The sequence below is a fragment of the Anopheles gambiae genome, chromosome 3, assembly GCF_943734735.2.
Source record: "Anopheles gambiae chromosome 3, idAnoGambNW_F1_1, whole genome shotgun sequence".
NCBI classification, from domain to species: Eukaryota; Metazoa; Arthropoda; class Insecta; order Diptera; family Culicidae; genus Anopheles; species Anopheles gambiae.
In genome coordinates, this window is record NC_064602.1 from 18,493,534 (window position 1) to 18,520,045 (window position 26,512).

The following is a 26,512-nucleotide window of genomic DNA, read 5'->3' on the forward strand; positions in this document are numbered from 1 at the left end:
GCAACCGTTGCTTGGCTTTGAAGTCTTTGCGCTGGTGAGCTCGTTTCGGATCAATTCTGTTGGATTTGTGACGCCCATTTTACCCAGTTTAAGCTGTCAATCAAGGGCGAAGAGTGTGTGATGTGGGTTCTGCTTTAAACATGACGACCAAATCCACTTGATTGGCTGATCATAGACACCAGCAGGCCCCCAAACCATCTCATCTTTCACCCACTTGAGCGTCCAATTGAGGTTCATGGAGCGATTTTTCACGCTCTATTAGTCGGTGCTTGAAACATGGTGCTCCAAGCGGGACAGGAATTTGTGTAAGACGGGCCGACACTGCGCCCGAAGCGACTGAAGAGATGCAAGCAGGAAAGAATCACTTCCGAGCTTCATTTGAAGGTGTCATTCAAACCGTTCAAATGTTAAGCTTTTGCGACTCGACCACGCAAGCTCAAAATACATTTCTAATCTTTCTTTTTTTTTCTGTGTCTTCTCTCCCTCCCCCAACAGCCGCCGGAAAATGAGCTACAGAAGTCACACGAAACGGGCACCAACCTGAGCGAGCATCAGCTGCGCGTGCAGGCCTCCCTGCAGCGGCTGAACATCCCCGACTGGTACAAGCAATACTCGGGCAAGGATGGTCCGGGCAACGCGACGCCGGCCGGACCGATCACGGCCGCCGGTACCGCCGGCGCAAGCACCGGCACCGGCGGCGGCGGCATACTGCGCAAGCGCAACAGCGACGTCGGACGGTGGACCGGGCTGAGCTCGAAGACCACTTCGCTCAGCTCGCTCGGATCGCACCGGTCGGACCGTAGTCCAGTGATGCTGAGCCCCTCCGCACACAGCCACCACGGTCAGACCGGCTTCTCCCGATGGTCCACGTCCCACCTGAACTCGAACCAGACGTCCCCGAGCGTGTCGACGCGCGGCTCGTTCACCCGGGGCGGCCTGAACGCGAGCGTCATCTCCGGCTACTCGACCGCGTCCGCCGCGACCGGTGCGAACCACGGCAACGGCAGCAGCACGATCCGGAACTCCTTCCGCCAGCCGTACCTGGGTTGGCGCAGCCAGGAGAAGCTGTCGCAACCGCGCACGCCCGCGGAACGGTACGCGCTGCCGGTGCGCACCAAGTGGCAAGCCCAACATTAACGTTTGCTTTTTTGTTTTTGCTTTTAGATTGGCATCTTCACTGCTGCAACAGCAGCAAGGCTCGAGCAAACAGAAGGACCACCAGCAGCAGCAGCAACAGTCGAATGAGCCGAAGGGCAAGCAGCAGCAGCAGCAGCAGAAGGACGAGTCCGTCGTCACGCCGGAAATTCAATCCTCCATCATAGAAGTCACGTCAGCGATTGTACATTATGTAAATGACCAAACAAATCGACACTCACGCAGTAGATCGACTAGTCCAAGCCAAAGGTAGGGGGAACAAGGATACGGGGAGTCAAAGCCCTTCCAAATGCAAACCCAGCTGCACTACTAACTTCCTGCCGTTTGCCTGCGTTTTTAGATGTTGGCTAGAAAGTTCGTTTGTTGGTACCCGGCCCCTCGATTCCCCCCAGACGCCGCTGATCGAGAACAGTTCCGTTCTTGGATCCGGTCACCAGCAGCAGCAGCAGCAGCAGCACCAGCATCAACAGCAGCAACCGCATACGGCCGGTGACCATTATCGGTTTAATGCTGGCCGGATGAATGGCGTCGGTGAGTCGACCCTGATCTAGACACACAGCCACACAATCCCCCACACGTTGTGCTTGTTTTCGTTTGTTTTATTATTACTCCCTCTTTCCTAAAACCGTATGCGCCACGCCGCGAGCGAGTAAGGGCTTACGTTGCGTTTTGACACGGTTTTCGCTGTTGGTTCGATTTTCTTTTTACGGCACAATTATTTCTTTTCGTTTGTGCATCATTGTGTAATTGTCACCATACGTCATTACCGAGCATTATCATCGTCGGCCAACACACTGTACTTTTACTACCAGTAGTTGTTTGCCAATTATAATTATAATTATTATTATTGTGACGTTCCGTTCCCTAGCGCCCTATTCTCTGAGGGAGAAGTGTGTAGCAAAAAAAAAGAAGGTGCATCTTTTAGAGACAAGGGCTCTCTCTCTCTCTCTCTTCTACTCCCTGTAGCCGGAATGTAGAGAAACGTAAATGTTGCGTTTTCTTATTTGATTTGTTTGGTACTTGTAGTTTACTCTTTTCCAACCGGAGCTGTAGGACCATATTTGGTTCTATGTTCTGTTTATTTCTGTAATTTGCTCCCCCTTTTCTGTACGATAAGAAAAAAAAAAACCCGCAAATTGATGCTTTAGTTTTTTTAAGTCCTCGGCAACCTGAGGCTCCAACGGATACACACGAGCGCGTCTAATTTCGATCGATTTATTATTGTTCGAGTTCCAATTCAGTTCGAATTTTTTGTGTACAGTTTTTTCCCCTTTTTTTGTAAGCAATTTTAACATTTACTTGCGTTTCCAAATTGCAACGATCCAGTTGTCGGAACACAGTAAGGCAGAGAGAAGGAATTCTGAAGGGAACAGCAGCACAGTACAATACGTAGCACGGTATTAGGTTGTAGCTTTGCAGCGTTGCTATTGCAATGATTGTTTAGAAGAAGAAGAAAAAAACAGAGAATTGAAAAGCTTTCGAACAGTGCAGTAGCAGTGCAAGGACAGTGGAAAGTACGGGAAATGCATTTTGTCCGTTTGGCCGACGAAAGAAACAAACGAAACCGAATGTAGAGCGAAGGAAACTAAAAGCTTGCGAATTTTAGTAATTAGTGGTTAGGACATTGCGACACCCTTACTCGATTCGATAAACGAGCAGCACGAGCTAACGAACGCTAGAGCTTGCGAAAGCAATAGTCGATGTTTCGATGGTTCACAACATTCTAGTGTGCGGGTTCTGCTGTGCTATATGCAGGAGCGAAACAGATAGATGGAGCGAAAGAGCGATCGGAAAACAGAACAAGAGTAGAACAATCAATCATGACAATCGTTTTAATAGTTAGTCAAAATCAAACGTGTGGTGCAAACGCGTTCAACTCCAAAAAAATTTCAAAAAAAGAAAAGTGTGATACAAAACGAAAACAAAACCCTGTACGTGCGTATGATCGCTCGTAAGACGAAAAACCGTCGCAGACGATCGTCGGCAAACCCCCAAAACGCAAGGGAAGCAGGGCACGCGAAGCGCCACCGATCACCTCCTCTTATTTAAAACGTGCGTTAAATTAAGGAGTGTTTTGATTTGCGGCGTTTTAGGCAACACCGAACCGAGTTTTGGATAATACGAGGGAGCGAGCGACAGAAGGAGGTGGAGTACAGAGACAGAGTGCAGAGTGGATGTAGGATATAAAGGAATACATTTGGTTTCGATACTCGCGACAGTGCTTTGGCAATGGTTTGACGATTGTTTATTTGGAAGAAAGTGATAGGATTGCAAAAAAAACAGCTGATCGTACTGTGCAATAAGCGAGAAGCAAATGAAAAGTAGCTTGATTTGATTTTGGTTAGACTTTTATTTTACTCCGCGACTCGGTTTAGTTTACACAAAGCAATGGTCTTATTAATATAAAATGGAACTTTCAATCTTTTGCAAAAAAAAAAAACACTCACGTTCATCATTTATCTGTATTTGTAAAACCATGTCACCTGCGTAAATAGCGATCCCGATCAAACCCACCCGGCAAGCAGTAATATTGAAACCGGCACATGCCTTACGAAACGATTCGATTGATGGAATGTTTGTAGTAGAAAGGAATAGATTTTACGATAGTACCCAACCTTTGGCGAATCTTGCGAGCACGATTAAACACGGCACACTGTGTAACTGTAGAGGATGGATGCTTTCTTGTTAGCGTTAGCGCACTAGATGATACAACGACGACAGTAAAAGCAACGATATATGCTCCTTTACATATAAACCAACAGAAGAAGCGTAAGGAGAAAGGGAGAAAAGGGAGCAGCTACGGTTGGCTGCGGCCTCTCTATCTATCTCTCTCTCTCTCTCGCGCGCGCTTGCGGAGCCCTCTGTCTAAGCTTTTTGTTAGTGTATAAGTTTTAATTGTATAACTCGTATCCATAATCTTATTATTACTATTACTATTATTATATTATTATTTAACTTTTGCCTAATTTGTATAAGTATTATTATCGTTTACAAATAATAAAAAAAACCAACACTTTTCTGCTGCAATATATCCCCATGATACATATAGAGAATGTTTTGTTTTCTGTTTTGGTTTTGTTCTATAGTTGTTCACTCTTTTTGTCATCATTGTTTCACTTTTTTCTTCTTATGTCTGAGTTTGTAAATAGTTTTAGCACTTTCTGTTATTTATTTTGTTAATCGGTGCTTCCTTATCGATTGTTCCAGTTCCAGAAAGATGGTTACACTTTTCCATAACTTTTTATATTCTTGTTTTACCTGGATTGTTACTTAATACCTTTTCTTTGATAGTTTTTGTGTATGTTTGCAAACATGTTTTTGCTGCTATTATTCGATCGGTTCGGGATATCGCCTCAAACCTTTTTTTTATGTTTCGTTGGAAATTATTTTTCCACTTTGCGCCTCGATCATGCCATTTATCTTAGTTTCGTTGTTTTTAAATGAATTTTATGACTCTTTTGCTATCATTGCAAAAATTGATGCGCTTCATCCAAACTGTTGTGTTTAAGTTTTTCAACCAACTTTTATTCCCAAGACAGCCGGCCATTACCGGCAATCCTTTAAGGTAGTCCGTACTGTGTATTGGGTGACATACATTCATACGCAGGATGTTCTTTTGCGTTTGGAGATTTCAACGATAGCGAGGCGAAGAAAAACGAATGTGTAAATTGTTCAGCTTGTGAGAAAAATGTTTTTCCAACGTGTCTTTTTTTCTTTTCTTTCTCTCTCTCTTTCTTTCTTCTCTCTTTTCTCTCTCTCTTTTTCGCTCCACGTGCGTGTATGTGTGTGTGTGTGTGTATCGCTGGTTTCTGGGTTGGTGATGATGATCATGATGGTGGTTTTTTTCCTCGTTTTCTTTCTGGGGGTGGGATCATGGTGGTGATGCATTGTTGCCACCTGCACGTGTTAATGGATTGTCATGCTAAACCACCCCCGTCCGGCACTAACACACGCACTACTAACACAAAACGCCGGGTGTGCAGGGGGAGCCGGAGCGGCGGTGCCAACGTTCTCGCTACCGGCCGAGCATCAGTCGCCCGGATCGGCCACCCTCGAGGATGTGCTCGCCTCGTTGCTCGGCTTGCCAGCCGATTCACACAGGTCCTCAGGTATGAACCTGTAAGTTCTACTCCAATACAAAGCAAACAAAAACGAGTCCGGAACCAATAGCCGGTGATGATCCGTTGTGACGCACCAAACACACGCACACAGTCACTGTGAAACACACAAGTTCTCTCTCTTTCTCTCTCTCTCTGTCTCTCTCGAACACGTCACTAAGTGCGCTTAGTGTTGTGCTAGAAGAAGCCGCCAGTGTGTACTTTTAGATGTGTGTCCTAGAATGTTGCGCTCGATCAGTGTTTTCTTGTTATTTTCGTACTATTCCTTACTCTTCCTGTTGGCTTCTGTTGGCTGCTCCGTTACTCTGCTGAGCTTAGATTGGGATCAGGCTTCCTAATAGCCTTTTTACCGCACTCTGTAGCTTCTCAGTGTCGCTCTCAGCTCAGTCTCCCTGTCTCTCGCTATTCTTTCAATGGTTACGTTACGTTACGTTACGCTAGAGTGTTGTGTTTTGTTATGCGTTACTTTCCTGTCGCTAGAGCAAACGTGTTCTTGTGGTTGTTGTTCTTTCTTTGGGGGTTTTTAGGCTATTCTACTGTTTGTTTTTCTTCCGTGTTTCTTTGTGTTTGTGTTGAATGTTGAATAACAGGCATCTGCCACTAATTTACCACTAATCGGTAATTCAATCAGAAGTACGTTTGAGTTCGATTTGTGCCGTTTGATTATTGTGGTTTGATTATTTCTTTTCTTACCTCGAATTTTGTAACATATAACGTCCTGCTTGCCTTGCTTGTGTGCATAATGTAAAGGAATGAACCGTACTCTAACCTGCATGAAGGATCTTCCGGACTGAGCTGCCCCTTTTAAACTAAAAAAGAAAACATCTAATTAAACTAATTTCGAGTCCAATATACGTTCAGTATAACGTTAGGTTACCGTTTTCTCCGAAAACACTCGATACTTTAGTCGACAAGATAGACAGATAGTAGTAGAATGTTATAGCGTCTAGAGATGATTCGTTTCGAACTCTAACCTAATTTTTCGTTCTTTTTTCTTCTTTTTCTTCACATTCACACATGTGTTTGTTGCGTTTTTGTGTTCTCGTATGCCTCCTTTCTTTCCTTTTCGTTTTCATCCCCACTCCCAAAACTGGACGACTCCGACCCTGCAGCAGTTGGCAGAAGAAAAGATGGCAGTAGCACACGCGGCTACCGAGATGGCGGCATGCACTAGGCGGAATCGATGGCCATTGCCACTGCCGTTCAGTGTCGTGCCGTCCTGTTCCACGAAACCACCAAACGTGCCAGCCAGCGCCTGTCTGTGAATCTCAGAGTCTCTTCTGAACCATCAACAGTACGTATCGTGTGAACGCCCGCCAACCGCGTCAAGGCCGTACCAGCAGCAGCAAATCTGTAATAACACACATCCATACACACGCTCAAATGCCTTTTTTTTTTTGCTATGTCCAAAACCGTTGTGTGAGATCTCATTGTGACCGTACGGCTGTCGAACCGAAGCTGAAGTGAACGATCCTCCTGTCTATATACTGTGTCGAACTGAATCCTTTCGATCAATGCCCCCGGCCCAACTTAGTACGTTTGTTTGCGTTTTGTTTGGTTCTTTGGTTTTGTGCTCCGATGTGTTGCTGCCTTTTTATTGTAAGTGTTTTCGCTCGGTGTTTTTCGTTGCCCATTACATTTACACACACTACAAGCAAGCTCTTACGTCAAAAAAATCGGCTGACACAATCACTCGGCTTGAGCTGGTTTTTACTGGGATATTCTTGTTGCTTAAGGTTTCTTTTTATTTATTTTGTTTGTTTGTTGAAATTGATTCGAAAAACGCCTTTCAAACTGTGGACCCATTTTAAAACTATTTTCTTGTATTGTGTTGTTCTTATTTTGGTTTTTTACTGTAGCTGTTTGATTGTTGTGTAGTGTAGCGTGTTTGTTGCTTGCTCGAAATTGTTGTATTTTTCTATTAAGTTACGTGTAGAATCGAATGCTTAGCTTAGTTTCAGGTAAAGTTTTTGTTTAGCACAATATTTAAATAAGATTTCCTTTTGAGTGCTCCCACTGATGTAAGATGATATGTGTGCATTAAGTGCAAGATATTGTAAGCAAAAGGAAATTAAAGCAACAATAATAATTGCTAATTTGCTTGTTTGTGGTGAAAAGATTGCGCATTTAATAGACTATCTCGCATAATGCAACGAAAAAGAGTTTTAAAATAACGAACATTTTTTCATTTTTATCGCTCACTGCAAAATGTAAAAATATTGCATACTGTTAGGCGGAAAGTAGTTTTTTCCCCCTGTACTTTGGGCAGTTGTTAAGCTTTTTCTGAACGCGGTAACGAAATTCATCATTTTCATTTTTTTGCTAGGGTTTTTGTAATACATATTTAAGCTTAAGCATGCCCAAGCGATTTGAAAAAGAGTACCAACAATATTCAGTTAAGTGATAAAAGTATTTTATACGATTACATCAAACGATTGCGCCTAAAAGTATGCAATGTGCATGTATGAGTAAGTCTCTCAATCTGAGTCAATTGCTTCTGTTTTGTATTTATCTTTTATTTTCTTTAATAAATAATTGAAAGTTGATATCATGTGCTTTATAATTTAAGAACAATTTTGCATTGAACAGCCTGCCACTGGTGTACATTCAATCGAAGTTTTGAGACTTTTGCTTAAAAAATCATTTTATTGCCACTTGTCATCTTACATCAACATTTCAAACCTTCCAACAAATCGATATATATGTGTACATTTTTTTGCCTTTCATTAAAACTGTTTTGCTGAACCTGCCGCTTTCACGTACGCTCTCTGCTTTCTTTCTCCCTTCTCATGCTCTGTTTCCGACGCTATTCGACCGATTTGTTCCGTTGCCCAATCGCCTTCCATCGTTCCTTCCCAACTGATCCTTCCTACCAATCCTTGTGCCGTTCATGTGCGTGCTGTATGCTTGCGATTTGTTGCTGGATACTCACACCCCAAACAAAAACCCTCTTCATCCTGTCCTATTCCTCTCCTATTCTACCATCAATTGCATTGCTGTCATGTAATGGATGTTTGAATGTTGTTGGACGTGTGTTGGACGCGGGCCGGATTTGGGGGAACGGTCACCGACCAAAACGACCCCATTACACCCCACAACTACACCCCCATTGGAGCAGCAAGTGTAGCTAATGTCTGTCTCACACCAACAGCGCCCAACAGCAGTAACCACACGCTGCAGATCGAACCGATGCAGACGCGCCGCCGAAGCGAAGGTGATGCGGCGGGCACGCGCAAGCGCAACGATAGCGGTGGCTCGATGGCGATCAGCAGCACCGCCACCACCACGACGACAACGAGCGGCAGTACCAACCAGAGCGGCCGGCACAACCACCATCACCAGCAGCAACAGCAAGGGCAGCCACAACCAGCGTCCAAGGGCGATCTGCTCGGGGCCGGACTGGACGCACGGATCGCCCGGCGCGTGTCGCTCGACTCGGCGGAGGCGGCCGGCCACGGGCACTACCTCAAGTGCCGGTACCCGCGGTGCGACGCCACCGCCACCCTCGCCGAGGCCCGCAAAACCTTCAAGAGCTGCCACAACTGTTCCCATCTGTACTGCTCGCGCGAGTGCCGCCGGGCGCACTGGGAGCGGCACCGGAAGGCCTGCCTGCACTCGCGGGTGTCCGCCCTGTGCCGGCTGGTGCTGTCCACGTGCAAGGACGACGCGGACACGCTCCGCCACCTGAGCGTGCTCGCGCGCCGGGGCTACTTGTCGCAGGGGCGAGGTGTTGTTAGAATACTGTTCCGCAGCCCGGAGCGGGCCGACTCGTTCATCAAGCAGGGCTTCCAGTGCCTGGGCGAGGTGTCGTACGTGCGCTGGCCGGACCTGCTGCCGGCCGAGATGGGACCGGAGCTGTACTCGGAGCTGCTGAAGCTCAGCACCGAGTACAAGCCCGACTCGAAGATGCTGCTCTACGTCGCGATCTGCGTGGTGTCGGAGGCGCCCGGCAGCGCGACGGCCCCGGTCAAATGGGAGCGGCAGCTGGTGTCGCGGTGCGCGAAGCTGAAGCTGTGCCGCACGGTCGTGAGCGAGATCGTGAGCGGACCGGGGGCTGGGGAGCGGCCGGGCCCGCGCCCCGATACGGTCGGCGATGTGCTCGTGCTGTCGTTCAACATCCTGTCCAAGACGACGCAGCGGGCCCGGGAGCAGGTGTCGCAGAACGTGCAGACGGTCCTGCGCCAGCGGGGCGTCAATCTGCGCAAACACTACCCGGAGGTGTACCAGCGGCTGGCCACCTTTGTGGAGGGCAGCACCGATCGCTTCCTGCCGGTGACGCTGCACCCCCGGGACACCGCTACCGGGCGGTCGTTCGTGTGCATCGTCATGCCGAACTACGGCGACACGGAGCGGGTCCAGTTTCCGGTGTCGGAAAACGGGGACGATCGGGTCGTGACGGTGGACGTCGGGGCGGATCTGGGGGACGATCTTACCAGCAAGCTTTAATGCAGGAGGGTGTGGGAATGTTCTCTCCAGGGTGGGGAAGAATATGTGAGTAAAGTGTTTTAATTTCGTTACCCATTAACACATACAGGTAAGAGTGCTGCCGAGGGCGCACGCATGGTTGAATATTCAATTTTAGTACACTTTTTAGTACATCTCCTAGTATACGTTGGTGTACACAGAGAGACGCAGACACACAAACATATCCTTAGTATGTCCAAGAGGAGTGAGCTGGTAGATTCGTGCAGCCTCTTGGATGAGAAGTTGTCGTTACCAATATTCAGTTTAGTCCTCTACAGTGCTCCTCGTTCGTGGGAAAGCAATAGGAGGCGTTTGGTTTATAACGAACACTTCCAGGATTGCAATATGCTATGGTTAGTGCGTATTATGTTTGTTGGGCTTTGTTTACACAACGGTAGAGCAGACAAATGATGCTCGATGAGTAAGCTCTCGCTGCGTTAAACAGCTAGAATAAATCCCCAAAACACCCCTTTAGATAGTAGAACAAAATACCAAAAGTGAATAGTATTAGTACATAGTAATCTTCCTCTCTTTACTAAACGCCAAATAATAACACACCACGTACGACTTTTATACCCGTAGCAGGAGCATTAGGATATTGACATGAGCTTCTGTAGCTTAAATGAATATTGCCCTCAAAGAACTACTTTAGTACACTAATTGTACTTAACTCCAACAAAAACTCCAACTAAATCTGAAACAATAATTCCCATTTTCTTCTTCCGCTTAAGTGAGCCATCTAATCTGCCAAGTCTGTTTTAGCTTTGCTGTTTTTTTTTTCTTTCTAATCATACTTGTCTCTTGTCGTTTGTTCTGTCTCTATTGGAGCCCTTTGTGAGCATTAGTCACTACCCTAGTTACTAAAAAATGCTAAGGGATAATAGATATTTGATTAAATAATAGTAAAAGCTACACAAAAATAGTGTAATTTGGACAAAAGTGGAGAGTGAAAACAAATCAGTTTTGGGATCAATTTCCAAAATGTTCATCTACGTGTGTTCTAGTATGATTAGGTGAATGGAAGTTGGAAGCAAAGAGTGTAAAGAGTGGCCAGAGTGGCATTGTCCACCATCTTTGGTATTCTTTGAGCGAGCAATAGCGAACCAATTTATTCAAAATTGATTTTTTTTTCAATGGAGTCTTCAATATATTCAATTTTAATTCATTTATACTTCTTCAATAGATGAGAGCGGTTCTGTATGTTAGTTGACTCGTTTTTGGAATACATGGACAGCTAAGCTATCTCTGTCAGTTTCGTTTAAGAACCTCCCAAAAGAGCGTGAAACACTGGCACGTTTTAACGTTTCAGCATTGCTGGATAAGCTTTTGTTATACTAGTGACTTTCCTTTGCTGTTTGTTAATATCTCAAACTTGTCCTCATCTGCTTGTTCACAGAATCCATAGTCGTAAGGCGTTGGATTCTTTTTTTCCAACATTCTGAAGTCTACGTCTAACGAAGAAATCAAGGTTTAAAAATCTCTAAAATACATAGTCTCACTTTACTCTTTTTGATTCTTGATATCCACATTACAGCCTGTCAATTAGGCAAGATACTTAAGAGCTTTGTCATTGTTCACGCCTCAGAACCTTGTTTAAAACAACAGAAGTTTGAAAATGCCACTACAAAACGTTAATGTCTTACGTTAAAGGACAGCAAGAGTCGTTGTATTAAGTTCGAGGTTCTCTATCATAAATTGTCTTTCAATGTTAACTTTAGGTATTGAAATACAGTCTTTCCCCGAGTTACGCATAACTCGAGTTACGCGAAACTCGAGTTACGCAAATTTTTTATTTTGACATTTCATAAGTCACATCAATACAATTTTCGCCAACTATGGTCAAATGCAATATAATTTTAACTATTGTTGAATGTTTGAAATCGCTAAAACCATAGAAATAAATCTAATCTTCTATCTTCTTCTTCTATTTAGCGTAACGTCCTACGACGACATGCCATGGTCCATTGTTGGCTTGAGCCTATGACTCCACGACGGACATGTTATTGAGTCGTTAGAGTTGCTGACTATACCTCGGAATCACCCCTAATCTTTAATAGGATTCGTATTAAATTTGTATTATATGTTTAATTTAGTGCATGAAAGCACTACATGCGATCAAAAGTAACCATTTATCAATAAATTTTTTACTGAAAAACGTATTTCACATACGCGAAAATCTGATATAAGTCTCCGGAACGCAATATTCGCGTTACTCGGGGAAATACTGTATCCAAGATAAGTCGTTCTGAGACATCTAACGACTAAAGATATCTACACACCTTGAATACATCCAAAGACGAGATAATCAGCCTCTAACTGACTTCCTTGTTTCATGAGGATTAAAGAAGCAAACACCAAAGATCTAGATGATTGTATAATAAACAGAAACAATATGCTACAAAATTACTGGAACGATCCTATTTGACACGATTCTGAATTTATACATTGATTTCAGACAATCCTCTTATTTACTCACACTGCGCATACTACTCTCTTCAGACCTCTCTCCAGTGCGTAAGAATCGGCTCCTGTTTGAAGTCTCTTGCAAGTCGTCTTTAGTTTGATGTTTCATGCTTGATGTTAATCTCGCCTATTGACTTTGGCGCTACTGAAGACGTTTTGAGGCACACGATCAAGCTCGTACATCGGAACACTCGCATGTATAGAGTAGCGTCGTTTAAGGATGCGTTTGGTTTGGTTTTGTTTTCTCTGCCCACCGTTCCCGGTTTTGCACAACCCTTCATTATTCTCTCGCATTCAAAACAAACATAAACACACTTCCCTAAACGCGATCACTTGCTATTCCAACAACACTTCCCGCACGGCGACCTAAGTAAGTTCCTCTTTCATACAGAGTCCCCAATATCCTCCCAAGAAGGGGAAACCTCTTCATTCAGCTTACTCTTTCCAATCAGCCAAGTATTTACTGTGTATAATGTTGTAATGAATCTCATTGCACCTACGTGGTGGTGTACGGGGTGGACAACTGCCGCACCGAGTCATGGCATGGCGTCTCGCGGTTCAGTCGCCCAGTCGGTAAAGTGGTCACTACACTACAAGCAACCAACAACACAACGTGACCGGCGTGCTTTCGACGTGCAGCAATGGTATGGATGGGAACAGTGCAGCAGCCAGCGTCCATCGGCGAGGAAGGTAGTGTCAGTAGGGTTCGACAAGGAGACACACCAAATAAGCCTTGTACGCCTTCGCTACATCACCACAAATTGACGTTTTCACTGGAGGGAACCGTTTCAGACGAGGCAATTTCATAGTAATAACATGTGAAGCGCATTGTTCCTTACCAGAAGAAGAAAAAAACTTTGGACTCGTATATTCCATTTGACATTAGTCGTATTAAGAACAGAGTTCAAAATCTTTTTCTTTAGAAAGCTTTTTAAACATGTAAAAGCTATCAAAACAAATATTATAAGTTGAAGATCGAACCGACGGAATAACAAATCAAATCACACACGCTGGACAATAATATCAAAAAAGAGATGAAAACATTACAAACAAGCTTTTGAAACAAATCATTCAACTGCCAGAACAAAATTGAACACTCTTTATTCCCCTTCCTGACCTAAAAGCACCATTGTGTAGCTTTCTCATCTATTTGAACCCTTTAAAACTATAAACCCTGAGTTTTTAAATCCTTAACGAGAAAAAACAAGCGAATGAGCCTCGTGTGACTATCTCACTAACATAAAACTTAAGAGCATAAAGCAGGAACAACAACACAAACCAACAAATCTCGCTTCTGCTTCCGCGTTCCATTCAAGCCCAAGCCAAACTAAGATTAAGCGCACTCTAATGCTTACACGTAATAAACGAAGCAAACTAAGCAACGCCAAGATGAATGCTCTTTGACACAGAAACAGAAGGCAACCGCCATCATTCGCTTTGCTTACTCGCTGAATCTGCGGCCGACCCTTAACTTTAGTCACCTTTTTTCACGTAAACAGACAACGTGGTTTGATTTCGTGGGAATGTGTGCGTGAAACTGTAAACTCTATCATCATTAACAAGCCAATATTTAATAAATGATAGATGTAAACGAAAGAGAAAACTTACCAAAGGAAATTGTGAAATATGCTGTGTGTTAAAATCAATTGTTCTGGAGAATTTTGGAAAGGGTTCTATAACAACTCGAAACCATTTCCAACGTGGGCATATGTTTTTTTTTTATTGTTTGTTTTATCTTTTTCATTTTGTTTATTAGGTTTATATTCAAATGATAATTTCACAAACAGCTCAGTTGATCGAAAAACTATTATCTAAAAGTTTATTTAGTTGGAACGAAATTGAAACAAGAATGCTGAACTAATAATAATAAATAACAAAACTCTTAAGCTAAAGTGTTCCAGGCGAATAATCGATCAAAATACAAGAAAGCAGAAAAAGAAAAGTAAGCCAATGAACCCAAAAACAACAACCAATGGAATAGCGCGTACATGTATTTGGATATATTGTATTTTACTATTATGATTATTACTTAATGGATAAGCAAACGGACAAAATATAATACTGTTGTTGAAAGCCCTGTAATTTGTGTGTTTATTTGTGAAGGTATTCCTGAGATTTTCAAAATACTAGAGTTCTTTCTTTGGTGATAAGTAATCTAATTGTAATATACAGTATTTAAGTCGTCAAAGCTATAAGGCTGTGACACTTACTTAAATACTTAAATACTTACTTTAGTAGGGAATACTTAAATGACACCAACAGAACCTGCAATTGTTCCTGATGCTTGCCACCATCACACACACACCATAAACTGTGTTGTGGAGTGTTGTGCTATTAAATCACATTTATGAGACTATGTTGTGGATTATTCCTGTTGAGCAGTTAAGCCGTTGCTTTGATCGTCAATCCATTTCATTGCTCGTCTTGTCGGTTATTTGACAAAGCGGTAGAATATCGTGCCACGGATGTTGTTGTTTAATCCCGCGTTTTGCATGACACCTTTCAAGACGATATTGAAAAGCAGACAGAAGAGTTCGTCAACTTACCTAACAACCTGTGAGATTCCAACTATTACGACAGCAAGCTCCATAGAGCGCCTCTTTCATGGTGACCTTTGATAGCAAGATCAACTTTTCAGAAAAGTACTTCTGCTGAATGATGTTTGATAGATTATGATGTTCTATGGAATAGTCTGCCAGTTTGAAGTCGGTGGTGCGTGAGGATTTGGAACTCTCGGTCCTTCAGAAGATTGTGCCCTTCCACCATTCGATTACCTTTTCATTACATTGTACAGAAATAATTCAAATTATACAACTCTCAAAACTCAACGCTATACTTATCTCTAGGATATTATCGTCGTCATACTTACGTATTTTGTACGAGTGCAGTACTGAAATAAAGTATTAAGATCATCTTGCTTTGAATTGATTTATCAAATTTTTCATCCGTCATTACTTGCTTATTTAATGTCTTTATTCATAAATTACAATATGAAATAAAATGCAACAGCATTAATCGTTAAAGTAAAATTTATTAAATCAACTTATCCTCACCTAATCTACTCCATAACAAACTACTGAAATTGCAAATTTATACTGTATTTCTACTAATTGATTCCATCGAGCTCGTTGTTTTTGATGTCTTGGATCGTGTTTCCATTATGTTAGCTACAATAAGTTGTTTCATTTTCGTAAAATGTTCGATTTGTTCATAGTTCACGTTTGAATTAAGTTTCTTAAGAGTTTGAGCCTTTATTGGTTTAAAGTACATATTTATGCTATGTTCTTTAAATACTATCAATTCCAATTGTATTATCTCTTATCGTCTGGTCTCTGTAACTCACTGTGTAACAATTTAATGGTAATGCTAGTCATAGGATTCTTAAATACATTGATCATTTACCAATAAACTCAATAAAATGAAATAAAGAAAAACCAATAAACTCAATAAATTGTTTTAAATATTTTTGCAATCAAGAAGGACACCATGTAGATATAACCATTATAACCCAGGAGATATTTAAAAAAAGGATACCAAATTTTCCTCAACGATATACTCTTCGATAAACATCTCACGATTACCACTATGATTCAGTTGGTAACGATTTTGTTAAATTTCTTTTATCAATTAACTTCTACGCCTTGCTTTATCCTTCCGATGTAGCATAATCGCGTTAAGATATCATCTGGAGCAGGGACTTTTAAGTATTATTAAAAAATCCATAACAAAACAGATAGGACAACATATATTTCCTCATTGTATTGATCAGTTTGACTGAATTTGTGCTCAATATTTTACTGTTTTTACGGTCAAATCCATTCCTTTTGCGTTATACGTTAGGTTAAATATTTCATTTCCTTTCTTTTTCAATTTGATGTGCATCGAAAACAACTGGGGTAACTGTACCAGTATTCGGCAGTGTACCTGTTTTCGGAAGGGTAAATAAAAACGTGTAATAACGCAAAAACACGTTGGAAATTTTCTCAATACATATTTATTAAATAAAGATATGCTCATATGTTATTCATACAAGAAGTTTCAAAACATTTCCTTGCATATTTTTCAAAATATCAAACAAAATGTGCAGAGTTCAACATATTTCGGCAGATTTGCTGTCAGCCAATAGTTCGGCAGGTTTCATTATTAAGAGAACCAGAGCACTTAACAATGAAAGTGTGGTTTTTATGAAATATTCTATGGTTGCAGATTTTATACTAGCCCGCTTGGAATATTAAAATCACTAAAAACAAGTAATTATTCACTTTAAATGCTGCCGAAAATAGGTACACGATGAATGTTGATTTTTGACAGATCAATGCTTTGGGCTCCTGCCGAAACTTGAAACAAAAACACAGTTTTGATTTCGTTGAATATTCATTTAAAACTTGAGCAGAACACTACAATGCGTATGTCGACACCTAAAGCCACATTTTTTGTATCAAATATCACCAATTTCACTGCAAATTATCCAATAACTTGAGAGAAAAATAATAATTTGTAAGCCAGTCGGAGCCGTACTCTATAGCCGTCAGGCAGTCTCATTTCTCCAATGCCTACTTTGATTGTAACTTACATCAAAGTGACTGTAAAAGTTGCCAGCAAAATGCCCAAATTGGGCAACATAAAATTAATAATTTAAGCACTTTTCAACACTAATCTTAGGGAAAAGAAAGTATAAAACTGTGTTAAACATTTTTGTCCACCTATTGGCATTAATTAAAACATTTACCGATCCGTATTCGCGTTGCCGAAAATAGGAGCACAGCCTGCCGAAAATAGGACCAAACTGCCGAAAATAGGAACAAAAACAGTGTTTGTATTTTTATGAATATCGCCAGAAAATGCATTTGAAACGGCAAATAAAAAATAGCACAACATAATGCGATAGTTCATCGTCCATAATAATGTCACTTTCAAGAAAAATAATAAACATTGTAAGTGTACGCGCTGTTTTAGTGAAACTGCTGCACTAACCTGCCGAATACTGGTACATTTGCCCTGCGTAAAAACATTTTTTCTGGTCAGTTTTGATGTGTAGCTGTGTCGAATGTTGAAAGAAACTCAACAATATCGTGCGCTTTGTGTTCAATTGCAATGTGTCGCAATTTATCCACTTTTTCAGCCGGAATTTGTTTGGGAGATGCCAGTTGCTTAAATAATTCAAACATGCGTTCTTTTGCACAATACTCTATGATGGAAAAGAAGTTCAATTCATTTAGAGGAAGGAAGAATTCAACCTGTCTTTCTTTCAGCATTTTTTCTGCCACTTCTTTGAGAAGCTCTTTTCCAATTTGTTCGGTGGATGCACATTCAAGTAAGCACTTTCCATACAGGTTTGTAACATGAAACATCATTTTCAAATTGTTAGAAGCTATTTATTGCTTTAAAACATTTTTGTCTACTGTAGCATTACATTGAATAAATTTTTTGATTAGTGTTTTATTTTTAGTGACGAATGCATAATCTAAGGCACTCCAACCGAACAGTTCATCTTTCACATTGATTGAATCTATAGATATCTTTTTTAACAACTGGTCAAAGATATCTACTGTTTCATACGCAGCAGCCAAGTGTAAAGGTAAATGACCAACCGCATCTTTCTGATTGACGGCGGTTGGATTGTTGGAAAGTATATCACGTACCTGTTGTTCAGATTGATCGAGTATAGCCATGTGTAGTTCACATTCATGACTTTCCCGTAAAACCATTCTATCGAAAAAGTCTCGCATGTAAAGACAATTGTTGTTCCAGTATGATGTCGACCGGAAAAAGGATACTTTCTTGAATCGATCCTTGTGATCCTTGACCGGAAAAAGGATACTTTCTTGAATCGATCTCGCACTCCTTGTATTATTCCCGTGAGCTCTGAAGCCTTATCAATGTCATGTAAGCATTGCTCACCATCCTGTAGTTCATCGGGTGTTAAAAGGTTATCTCTCGTGGGTTTATCAAATAAAGCAAACATTGCCATCAAACACACCTGTCGTTTGTTCAGAATATTCTTATATTGTCTGTGTTGATTAGGAGAAACAGTCACAGCGAGGCAACCAAACACGTCTGGATCAAACATTCTTGTCAAAACATCAAACATTTTCATTTTATATGTTTTCAGAAAATAAAAAAATACCTTAGTTTTCCAATCATCTGTTGTAAAGTTCTCATTGAAAGCAGCATAATGAAATGCATTCCATCCGTTTGCCGAATTTGCAACTGACAGATCAAATCCTTTGGCAATCAAGCAGGGCAACATGAAAAAGCATCCTTTTTCAACGGTAAAGTGAAGAAGATTTCTCCCTTCATCGTCGATACTGTTTAGATCGGATGATTGATCCACGAGGAACTTGAATGCAGACATCGATTTCTTATGACAAATATGACCAACTTTCGGTAACAATCGCATAATGTTCCGAATAAGCTCGTTCCGGATGATTGTGTTGGTTTTTCGAACAATGTACTTCAGCACCTCCATGTTTCCTACCGATACTGCACAAGTAAGAAGAGTTTCGATTACATTCTTTTCAACGAGACGGCCATCTCTATCAGTCATTAGCGACCTTTCGTTGTTTTGTACACAGCAGTACCAGGGATACTCATTCACATTCATGGATGGATCGTCACAATCAACTTCTGCATCACAGTGCATGTCTTCCATGTCTTCTACTGTGTGAATATTTTGTTCCAAGCATAGCTGTCGAAAGAGTTCTATAAACGCTTTCATATTTGTTCTTTTAATGGCACATTTAATATTCTCAATGATTGTTTCATTCGCAACTTCTTTCGGAAGAGCAACTTTAAACTCACTCACTATGATCATTGCAATATCGAATGCTCGATTATTACACGCTTCTTGAAACAGCTCAATGAATTTATGTTCTGGAATCTTTGCTCGGGATTGTAATACAATTGGTTCGAACAATTCATACATATTCTGTTTAACGATTGAATTCACGATCGATGAGTCCCACTGATGATCCAGGGGCGCAAATATGTCAAGACGTTTTTCGTCAACCAAATACTCTACCACTCTTCGGTGAAAGCTTTCCGCGGTCATTTTGGTATGTTCATGAGCCTCTAAACATTTACCACATAAATGTGCATGATCCAATAAACTCCTCAAATTGTTCGAAAGTGTTTGTTCAAACAAGGTATTCTCATCAACTGTCGCTTGATGCTTTAAAAGAGTGTTGATGAAGCTCTCATCATGAGAGGCAAAAGCATAATCTAAGGCACTCCAACCGAACAGTTCATCTTTCACATTGATTGAACTGGCAGACATCTTTTCCAATAACTGGTCAATGACATCTACTCCTTTATCCACAGCAGCCAAGTGTAATGGTAAACGTCCAAAAGCAGCTTTCTCGTTGATAGCAGCAGGATTGTTGGTAAGTATATCCCGTACCTGTTGTGCGGATCGATTGAGTATAGCCATGTGTAGTTCACATCCATGAATTTCCCGTAAAACCATTGTATCGAAATAGTCTCGCATTTGAAGAAAATTATTCGTCCAGTATGATGTCGATTGGAAAAAGGATACTTTCTTGAATTGATCTTTGTGATCGAATAGCCAACAAGCTGCAAAGTACTCCGCAAATATTCTATGACAAAACTGAGGAATACCATCTCGCACTCCTTGTATTATTCCCGTGAGCTCTGAAGCCTGAGCAATCGCCTGCAACCATTGCTCACCATCCCCTAGTTCATCGGGCGTTAAAAGGTTATCTCTCGATGGTTTATCGAACAAAGTGAGCATTGCCATCAAACAGACTTGTCGTTTGTTCAGAATATTCTCATATTGTCTGTGTTGATTAGGAGAAACAGTCACAGCGAGGCAACCAAACACGTCTGGATCAAACATTCTTGTGAAAACATCAAACTCTTCCATTTTAAAAATTTCCAGATAATAATCCAGCGACATAGTTTTCCAATCATCTGTTGTAAAGTTCTTATTGAAGGCAGCGTAATGAATTGCATTCCATCCGTTTGCTGAGTTTACAACTAACGGATCAAATCCTTTGGCAATCAAGCAGGGCAACATGAAAAAGCATCCATGTTCAATGGTCCAATGAAGAAGGTTTCTCCCTTCATCGTCGATACTGGTTAGATCGGATGATTGATCTAGGAGATATTTGAATGCAGACATCGATTTCTTATGACAAACATTATCATTTTTCGGTAACAATCGCATAATGTTCCGAATAAGCTCGTTCCGGATGATTGTGTTGGTTTTTCGAACAATGTACTTCAGCACCTCCATGTTTCCTACCGATACTGCACAATTAAGTCGAATGTCGATTTCGAAAATCGAAAGTGTTCTATAAACGCTTTCATATTTGTTCTTTTATTGTCACGATTAAAAATCTGATTGACTGTTTCATGTGCCACTTCTTTTGGAAGAGCAACTTTAAACTCACTCATTATTATCATTGCAATATCGAATGCTTGCTTAACCAGTGCTTCCTCAAACAACTCAATGAATTTGTGTTCTGGAATCTTTGCTCGGGATTGTAATACAATTTGTTCGAACAATCCAAACGTATTCCGTTTAATGATTGACTTCACAACCGATGAGTGCTGAAGATCATCCAGGGGCGCAAATAAGTCAAGTCGTTTCGCATTAAGCAAATACTCTACCACTCTTCGGTGAAAGCTTTCCGCGGTCATTTTGGTATGTTCATGAGCCCCTAAACTTTTGCCACAGAAAAGTGCATAATCCAATAAACTGCTCAAATTGTTCGAAAGTGTTTGTTCAAACAAGGCATCCTCATCAACCAACGCCTGATGCTCTAAAAGAGTGTTGATGAAGCTCTCATGATGATACGCAAAAGCGTAATCTAAGGCACTCCAACCGAACAGTTCATCTTTCACGTTGATTGAATCTGCACACATCTTTTTCAACAACTGGTCAATGACTTCAAACCAACTATCCTTAGCAGCCAAGTGTAATGGTAAACGTCCAAAAGCATCTTTCTGATTGACGGCAGTCGGATTGTTGGAAAGTATCTCACGTACCTGTTGTTCAGATTTATCGAGTATAGCCATGTGTAGTTCACATTCATGACTTTTCCGTAAAACCATTCTATCGAAATAGTCACGCATTCGACGAAAATTGAACGTCCAGTATGATGTCGACCGGAAAAAGGATACTTTCTTGAATCGATCCTTGTGATCGAACAGCCAACAAGCTGCAAAGTACTCAGCAAATATTCGATGACAAAACTGAGGAATATCATCTTGGACACCTAAGACAATTCCAGTCTTTTCTTTTCCCTGAGTTATTTCCTGAATGTATGAAGATGCATTAAATTTATCTTGTGGTGTTAATATATCTTCCCCCTCTTCTCCATCGAATATGACAATAAAGCCTAATATTCCCAGCTTTTTTTTGCGCTCCTTGTTGACTGACAAAGTTTGTTGTTGAAAAGCAGGAATAAGTGACGCTGAGTCAGTTGTGCCACATTTATCAGTGTTCAATATTCGTAGCTTTTGTTCTACAAAATGTGTTATTATATGAAATTCATCAAAGTGCTCCCGATCCAATTTTGTTGCGTTCACGGTTCGTTGAGATAAATCGACACTCTCCTCAAGTATTGGTAGAAGCATTGAACATCCCATGTCAAGAAATAAAGGTATATGCATTAGTTCTTTCATACATTCATTACCTTTTCTGTACATCACATACAACAGCCGATAACGGTCGATCTCGTTGCATTCCTTCCAAATAGTTGAGTTACAACTGAGATAGTTGTACATGAACTTTATTTTCTCTTCGCTTAAAAACGGTTGCATCCTATAAATGGCGCAGTTTTGGAACGTTTTCTTTAAATCATCCATGAAATTGTATGGTCTAGAGGAAAGATACAACTCTTTAATTCCAGAGAAAGTTGCAAGTTTGCCCAAATACGCCATCACAAATTCTTTATAAGTAGGCGCAATTTCATCAAACCCATCAAATAGGATAATAAATTGTTTAGCGTTGAGCTTTTCCTTAAATAATCTCAACTGAAGCATTTGTTCTATAGCCAAGGGCAATGTGTTTGCTATGTCATTATCGAGTACCACATTTCCATTTGAAACTGTTAGAAGTTTTTCCATTTGTTCGGACTGCTTTCTAATGTTCTTAACGGATTGAATGTTTGCAGTTGTTGTAAATAGAGTTAATTGGAAAAGACGAAATAGGATCCTGATAAGCGTTGTATCATCCATAGATATTAAGTCAGATGTTTTCAATTCATTGAAATCGACAACATAGTTCAAAGAAGTCATCCGAATCACACACAAAGAAGGATCGTTACGAGATAACTCCAACGCAAGCCATGTGAAAAAGGTGGTTTTACCACACCCAGCGTCATCCAGAACGATGCGCACTTTGGATTGATCACTAAACTTGGAAACCATAGAGCAGTTAGATTTATTTTTTGAATTGATGATTGTCTTTAACGTTTTGATTTTTCCCCTCGAAGGATTGATTGATCTGTCAAATACTAATTCAATATCCGGGGACTCTACGCTGCTACTATCACTGTCACTGTTATACGAGCAATCCGACAAAAGAGAATCAATGTCACTATCAGTGTATTGATAACGATAACGATAATTAGTATTTGAACTGGTACCATCACTTTCATATGGTTCTAGAGTACGTGGAATATACCATGAGCTGATAGTTTGAAAACTCTGTTGATTTATGTTTTCATCCTTCTTATGACCATATCTGTCCAACACTTTAAATAAAAAGCTCAACGAATCCTTTTCTCGCACAATCTGCTTGAGAACGATTGACGTTCCAAAAAGATGCAACTGTTTATATTGCTCGTATAACTGTTCTCTTGACGCCGTTGTAAGGTGTTCAACAAGTAAGCAATCTTCGGACGAATCGTCTTCTGCAATTTGTTCAACAACGATGACTTTCGTTTCACTATCTCTAGAATATTTCTTAATAGTGGTAATAAGTTCGTTTTCCAATTTTCCAAGAATAGTTATGATAGTGCGAGAAGATAGACCAACGTCAGAAATAAACTTCATCACATCAGAAAGGACAGTACACAAGTTGTCTTTCGGTTGACCGTCTGAGCAGTCTACAATTAGACAGCTGTAGCCAAGTAGCTCTACCGTTTGTTTCACGATTACTGAACTCATTTTCATGTTAGCTGAATTACGATATCGATAAATTCTATAGGATGACTCATTAAAAAAGTCATACAATTCAAGAGTTTGGAGAGAGCTCGGTTCTAAAGTAATGATTGAATACATATTGTTTTTGCTGTCTAAATACTGCTGTGTAAACTTTTCAATCTCACAGTAATAATCGGTTACTTTAAGCTCTATGAACTTTTTTTTAATGTTTTCCAGATTTATCTTTTCGCGTGGATTTTCCCTCAGAGCCGTAAGAAGCATGTAGGAAAAATTTTCAAACTTATCTTTCGTATCATTCACCCAGGCTGGCATTATCTCAAGCGCTTGTTCAAGCAGCTTTTTATCATTTTTGGTGCCACATACTAGCAGAAACTCGTCGAAAAATGTTTTGATAATTGAGTCAACTTTTGCATACGGCTCATTGTTTCGTGAGTTTGACAAAATTTCCTCAAAACTGCTTGCAATCAAAATGATTACTGCTTCTTTGCTTTTATTCTGTTCGTTTGATTTGTCATGTTTACTTTCTAGAAAATGCTGAACTATCGCAATAAAATCTGTACCAGCAGCAATTTGAGGCTCTTCAATAAACTTGTATATGCCTGGGTTGACTTTTTCTACACAAGATGCAATCAAATCACTGAACAGTTGGAAAATAAAACAATTCTCGTCATTGATTTCATAACCATTTTTAATAAAATATGCTAGTGTATTTCCTAACACTTCCAAACTGGCTTTTCTTAGCTCATGTTGTACATCATTGTTAGCTTGGTTAATACCATAAAAATTTCCACCGATTCTGTCAAACAAAAAAAAGGCGCCATAAATGGTTGGCTGTGCTAATGGTAACATGAACGTAACATCATCACTCAGTGGTGCGTTGGTGCACAGAATGTATGTATGGAACGTGCCCGAAATCTGTGCATCCTTGCGACGGTTATAGTTTTTAAGGTATGACACAAAGTAGGTAGGAATTGAATAGGGACCCTTTGCATAAGGTCCACTAAGTAAATCATGATGTGTGATTGACTTCAACTTTCCTACTGGATCTTTATGTTTAGCTTGAATGTAAACAGTACCTTTGGGTATCATTGCATTTTCGTAGTACAACACTATGTCGTCGAACTTGCCACCATCTTTGTTTTCCATCGTGATTTCAAATTTCGATAGCTTTCGTTCACAGTGTAGGATAAAAGCTCGAAGAAGTATAACCATTCCAAGTTGTAGATGGTAAAACATACCATGATAAGAAGACGCTCCTTTAGCATCTTTATGATTCAATGGTCTTGAGGTGTTGCTCGATGACGGCATTGAGTCGTTGTTTGCAACAGCGCTGTAGTTGGGAGACGTTTTTCGACTTTTTGCTTGTGCATCCATGTTTGGTTTTTCTGTAAATAGAAATAAAATAACCCAAACTATATCGTGTGATTCTAGTACCAGATGTATTATAGACCATAATGATGCATTGGGTACCTGGTTCAAATTGACGCTGATTCGATATTGTTCAAATAAAATTGAGATTAAGTTGGGGCTTTCAATGGGAGTTTAGCTGTAACGAAAGAAATTTTTGATGAAATTCAAAACTTATAATATCATATATCATATCATTCTAACATTTTTTGAGCCAGCTAAATCAGTCTGAGGTGCTAAGACGGTTTTGATTGATGTGGCCTTGTTATCGTCCTTGTTGAGGTTTTGTTATAAAGAGTATGAGTGTGAATTTTAAAACGTAGCTTTCGTGTCAAATTAACTTCAAATATTGTCCCTGAAAGATACATTGTAAGCAAATCCAATTGTGTAGTGTACTGGAAAGTAATATATACATGGGAATGTGTGTATTATTTTTAGTTATTCACAAAAAGAGAGGTGTTTTTACAGTTATGTTTTAAAACATTTGCCGGTCGTACAGTCGTCAGCGAAGATTCGTGCTGTGTGATCGCAAAAATATTGGCGAATCTTTTCTTCACCGCTTTTTTCTGGTGCAAGGAGAACGATTCACGAAGAAAAATATGGCTTTTGACAACGTACGTATTACGCCTTAAAATGTTACGTTATGGCAATATATGTAGTCCGGTTGCCTGCAATTCAACAAAATAATTCCTAAAACAAGGGTGCACAAAGAAATGCACAATATACAACCGTTACAGCAAGGTTCGGAAACAATCTAAAAACTACCGTTATGATTCAAATTACGGACAGCTTCAAATTCCGGACATGATTCGCAAGATTTTATTGAATATCTTCATACCAAGCTCCTGGACAGGCTGCTTTTTCATTTTAGATGTTTACCATGATGTACTAGAATAAATTAAAAATGAATTCCACCCCTAGTAGACCCTGATGCGACCAGAGGCATTTTTAGCAGCTTTGCTTCAAGCCCACGTCAGTGTTATTTCTTTGATAATTCCTATTTATCGCGACCACGTGCATTGAAATAAATAAGAAGCTATTTTGGAAGTAGTTATCAACGTGAAAACAAAAGTGTTTCACCATATTGTGCTCTAAATTTCATTTAAACATGAATTTAATACTGTCCGGAAAAAGAAAGCAAGATTTTTTATCTTGTTTTTAATTCCGAACAGCCGAAGCGCATTATGATTTATTGCATAAAAATGTTTTTAAACAGTGTTAATAATAAGAAAACAATGATGTTTGAAGATGTTTGTGAAAAATGCATTGATGGCCGTTAGGGAAAGACCGTCAATTTGCGTAGTATTTCTTTGGTTGTATTCATCTACGAGTACAAGAAAAAAAACAGCACCAAAACTCCGTTGTATTTAGGACCATCGTTCTATCGGTCTAGGAGGACACCGACATTCAGAATCAAGTGTCCAAACCTTAAAACTCAAAATTGTCCGGAATATGAATCAAAATATCGTTGCAGTTTTATAATATTTTGCAATGTTTCGAGTAAAATTATTGGAAATCTATATATTTTTCTCAAATCGTTCGGAGTCGTCCGGAGTTGTCCGGAGTCGTTCTGAGTCGTTCGGAGTCGTTCAGAATCGGAGTAGTTGGGAGTCGCTCAGAGTCGGAGTCATCCGGAGTCGTTTGGAGTCGTCCGGAGTCGTTCTGAGTCGTACGAAGTCTTTCGAAGTCGTTCGGAGTCGTCCGGAGGTCTGGGCCCGCGGTTTCGAAATAGTATCACTTCAGGAGGTATGCTGGAATGGCGTGTCGGTGCG

The 26,512-nt window shown here is 40.6% G+C and overlaps 1 protein-coding gene across 19 annotated transcripts in view; it reads left to right on the forward strand.

The window, feature by feature from the left end:
- The window catches only part of LOC5668367 (uncharacterized protein DDB_G0283357), a 135,089-nt gene that overhangs the window by 89,969 nt on the left and 18,608 nt on the right, over window positions 1-26,512 (forward strand). For 6 of the 19 annotated variants that reach the window (XM_061660958.1, XM_061660964.1, XM_061660963.1 and 3 more), the window contains 5 exons: window positions 496-1,094; window positions 1,165-1,404; window positions 1,496-1,686; window positions 5,139-5,264; window positions 8,392-14,282. In XM_061660958.1, coding sequence (XP_061516942.1) covers window positions 496-1,094; window positions 1,165-1,404; window positions 1,496-1,686; window positions 5,139-5,264; window positions 8,392-9,719 — 2,484 coding nt within the window. In that variant the 3' untranslated portion in view covers window positions 9,720-14,282. Of the gene's footprint in view, window positions 1-495; window positions 1,095-1,164; window positions 1,405-1,495; window positions 1,687-5,138; window positions 5,275-6,385; window positions 7,683-8,391; window positions 14,283-26,512 lie in introns of those variants that run through there. The other 13 variants (XM_061660968.1, XM_061660970.1, XR_009766473.1 and 10 more) reach the window with 12 other exon arrangements.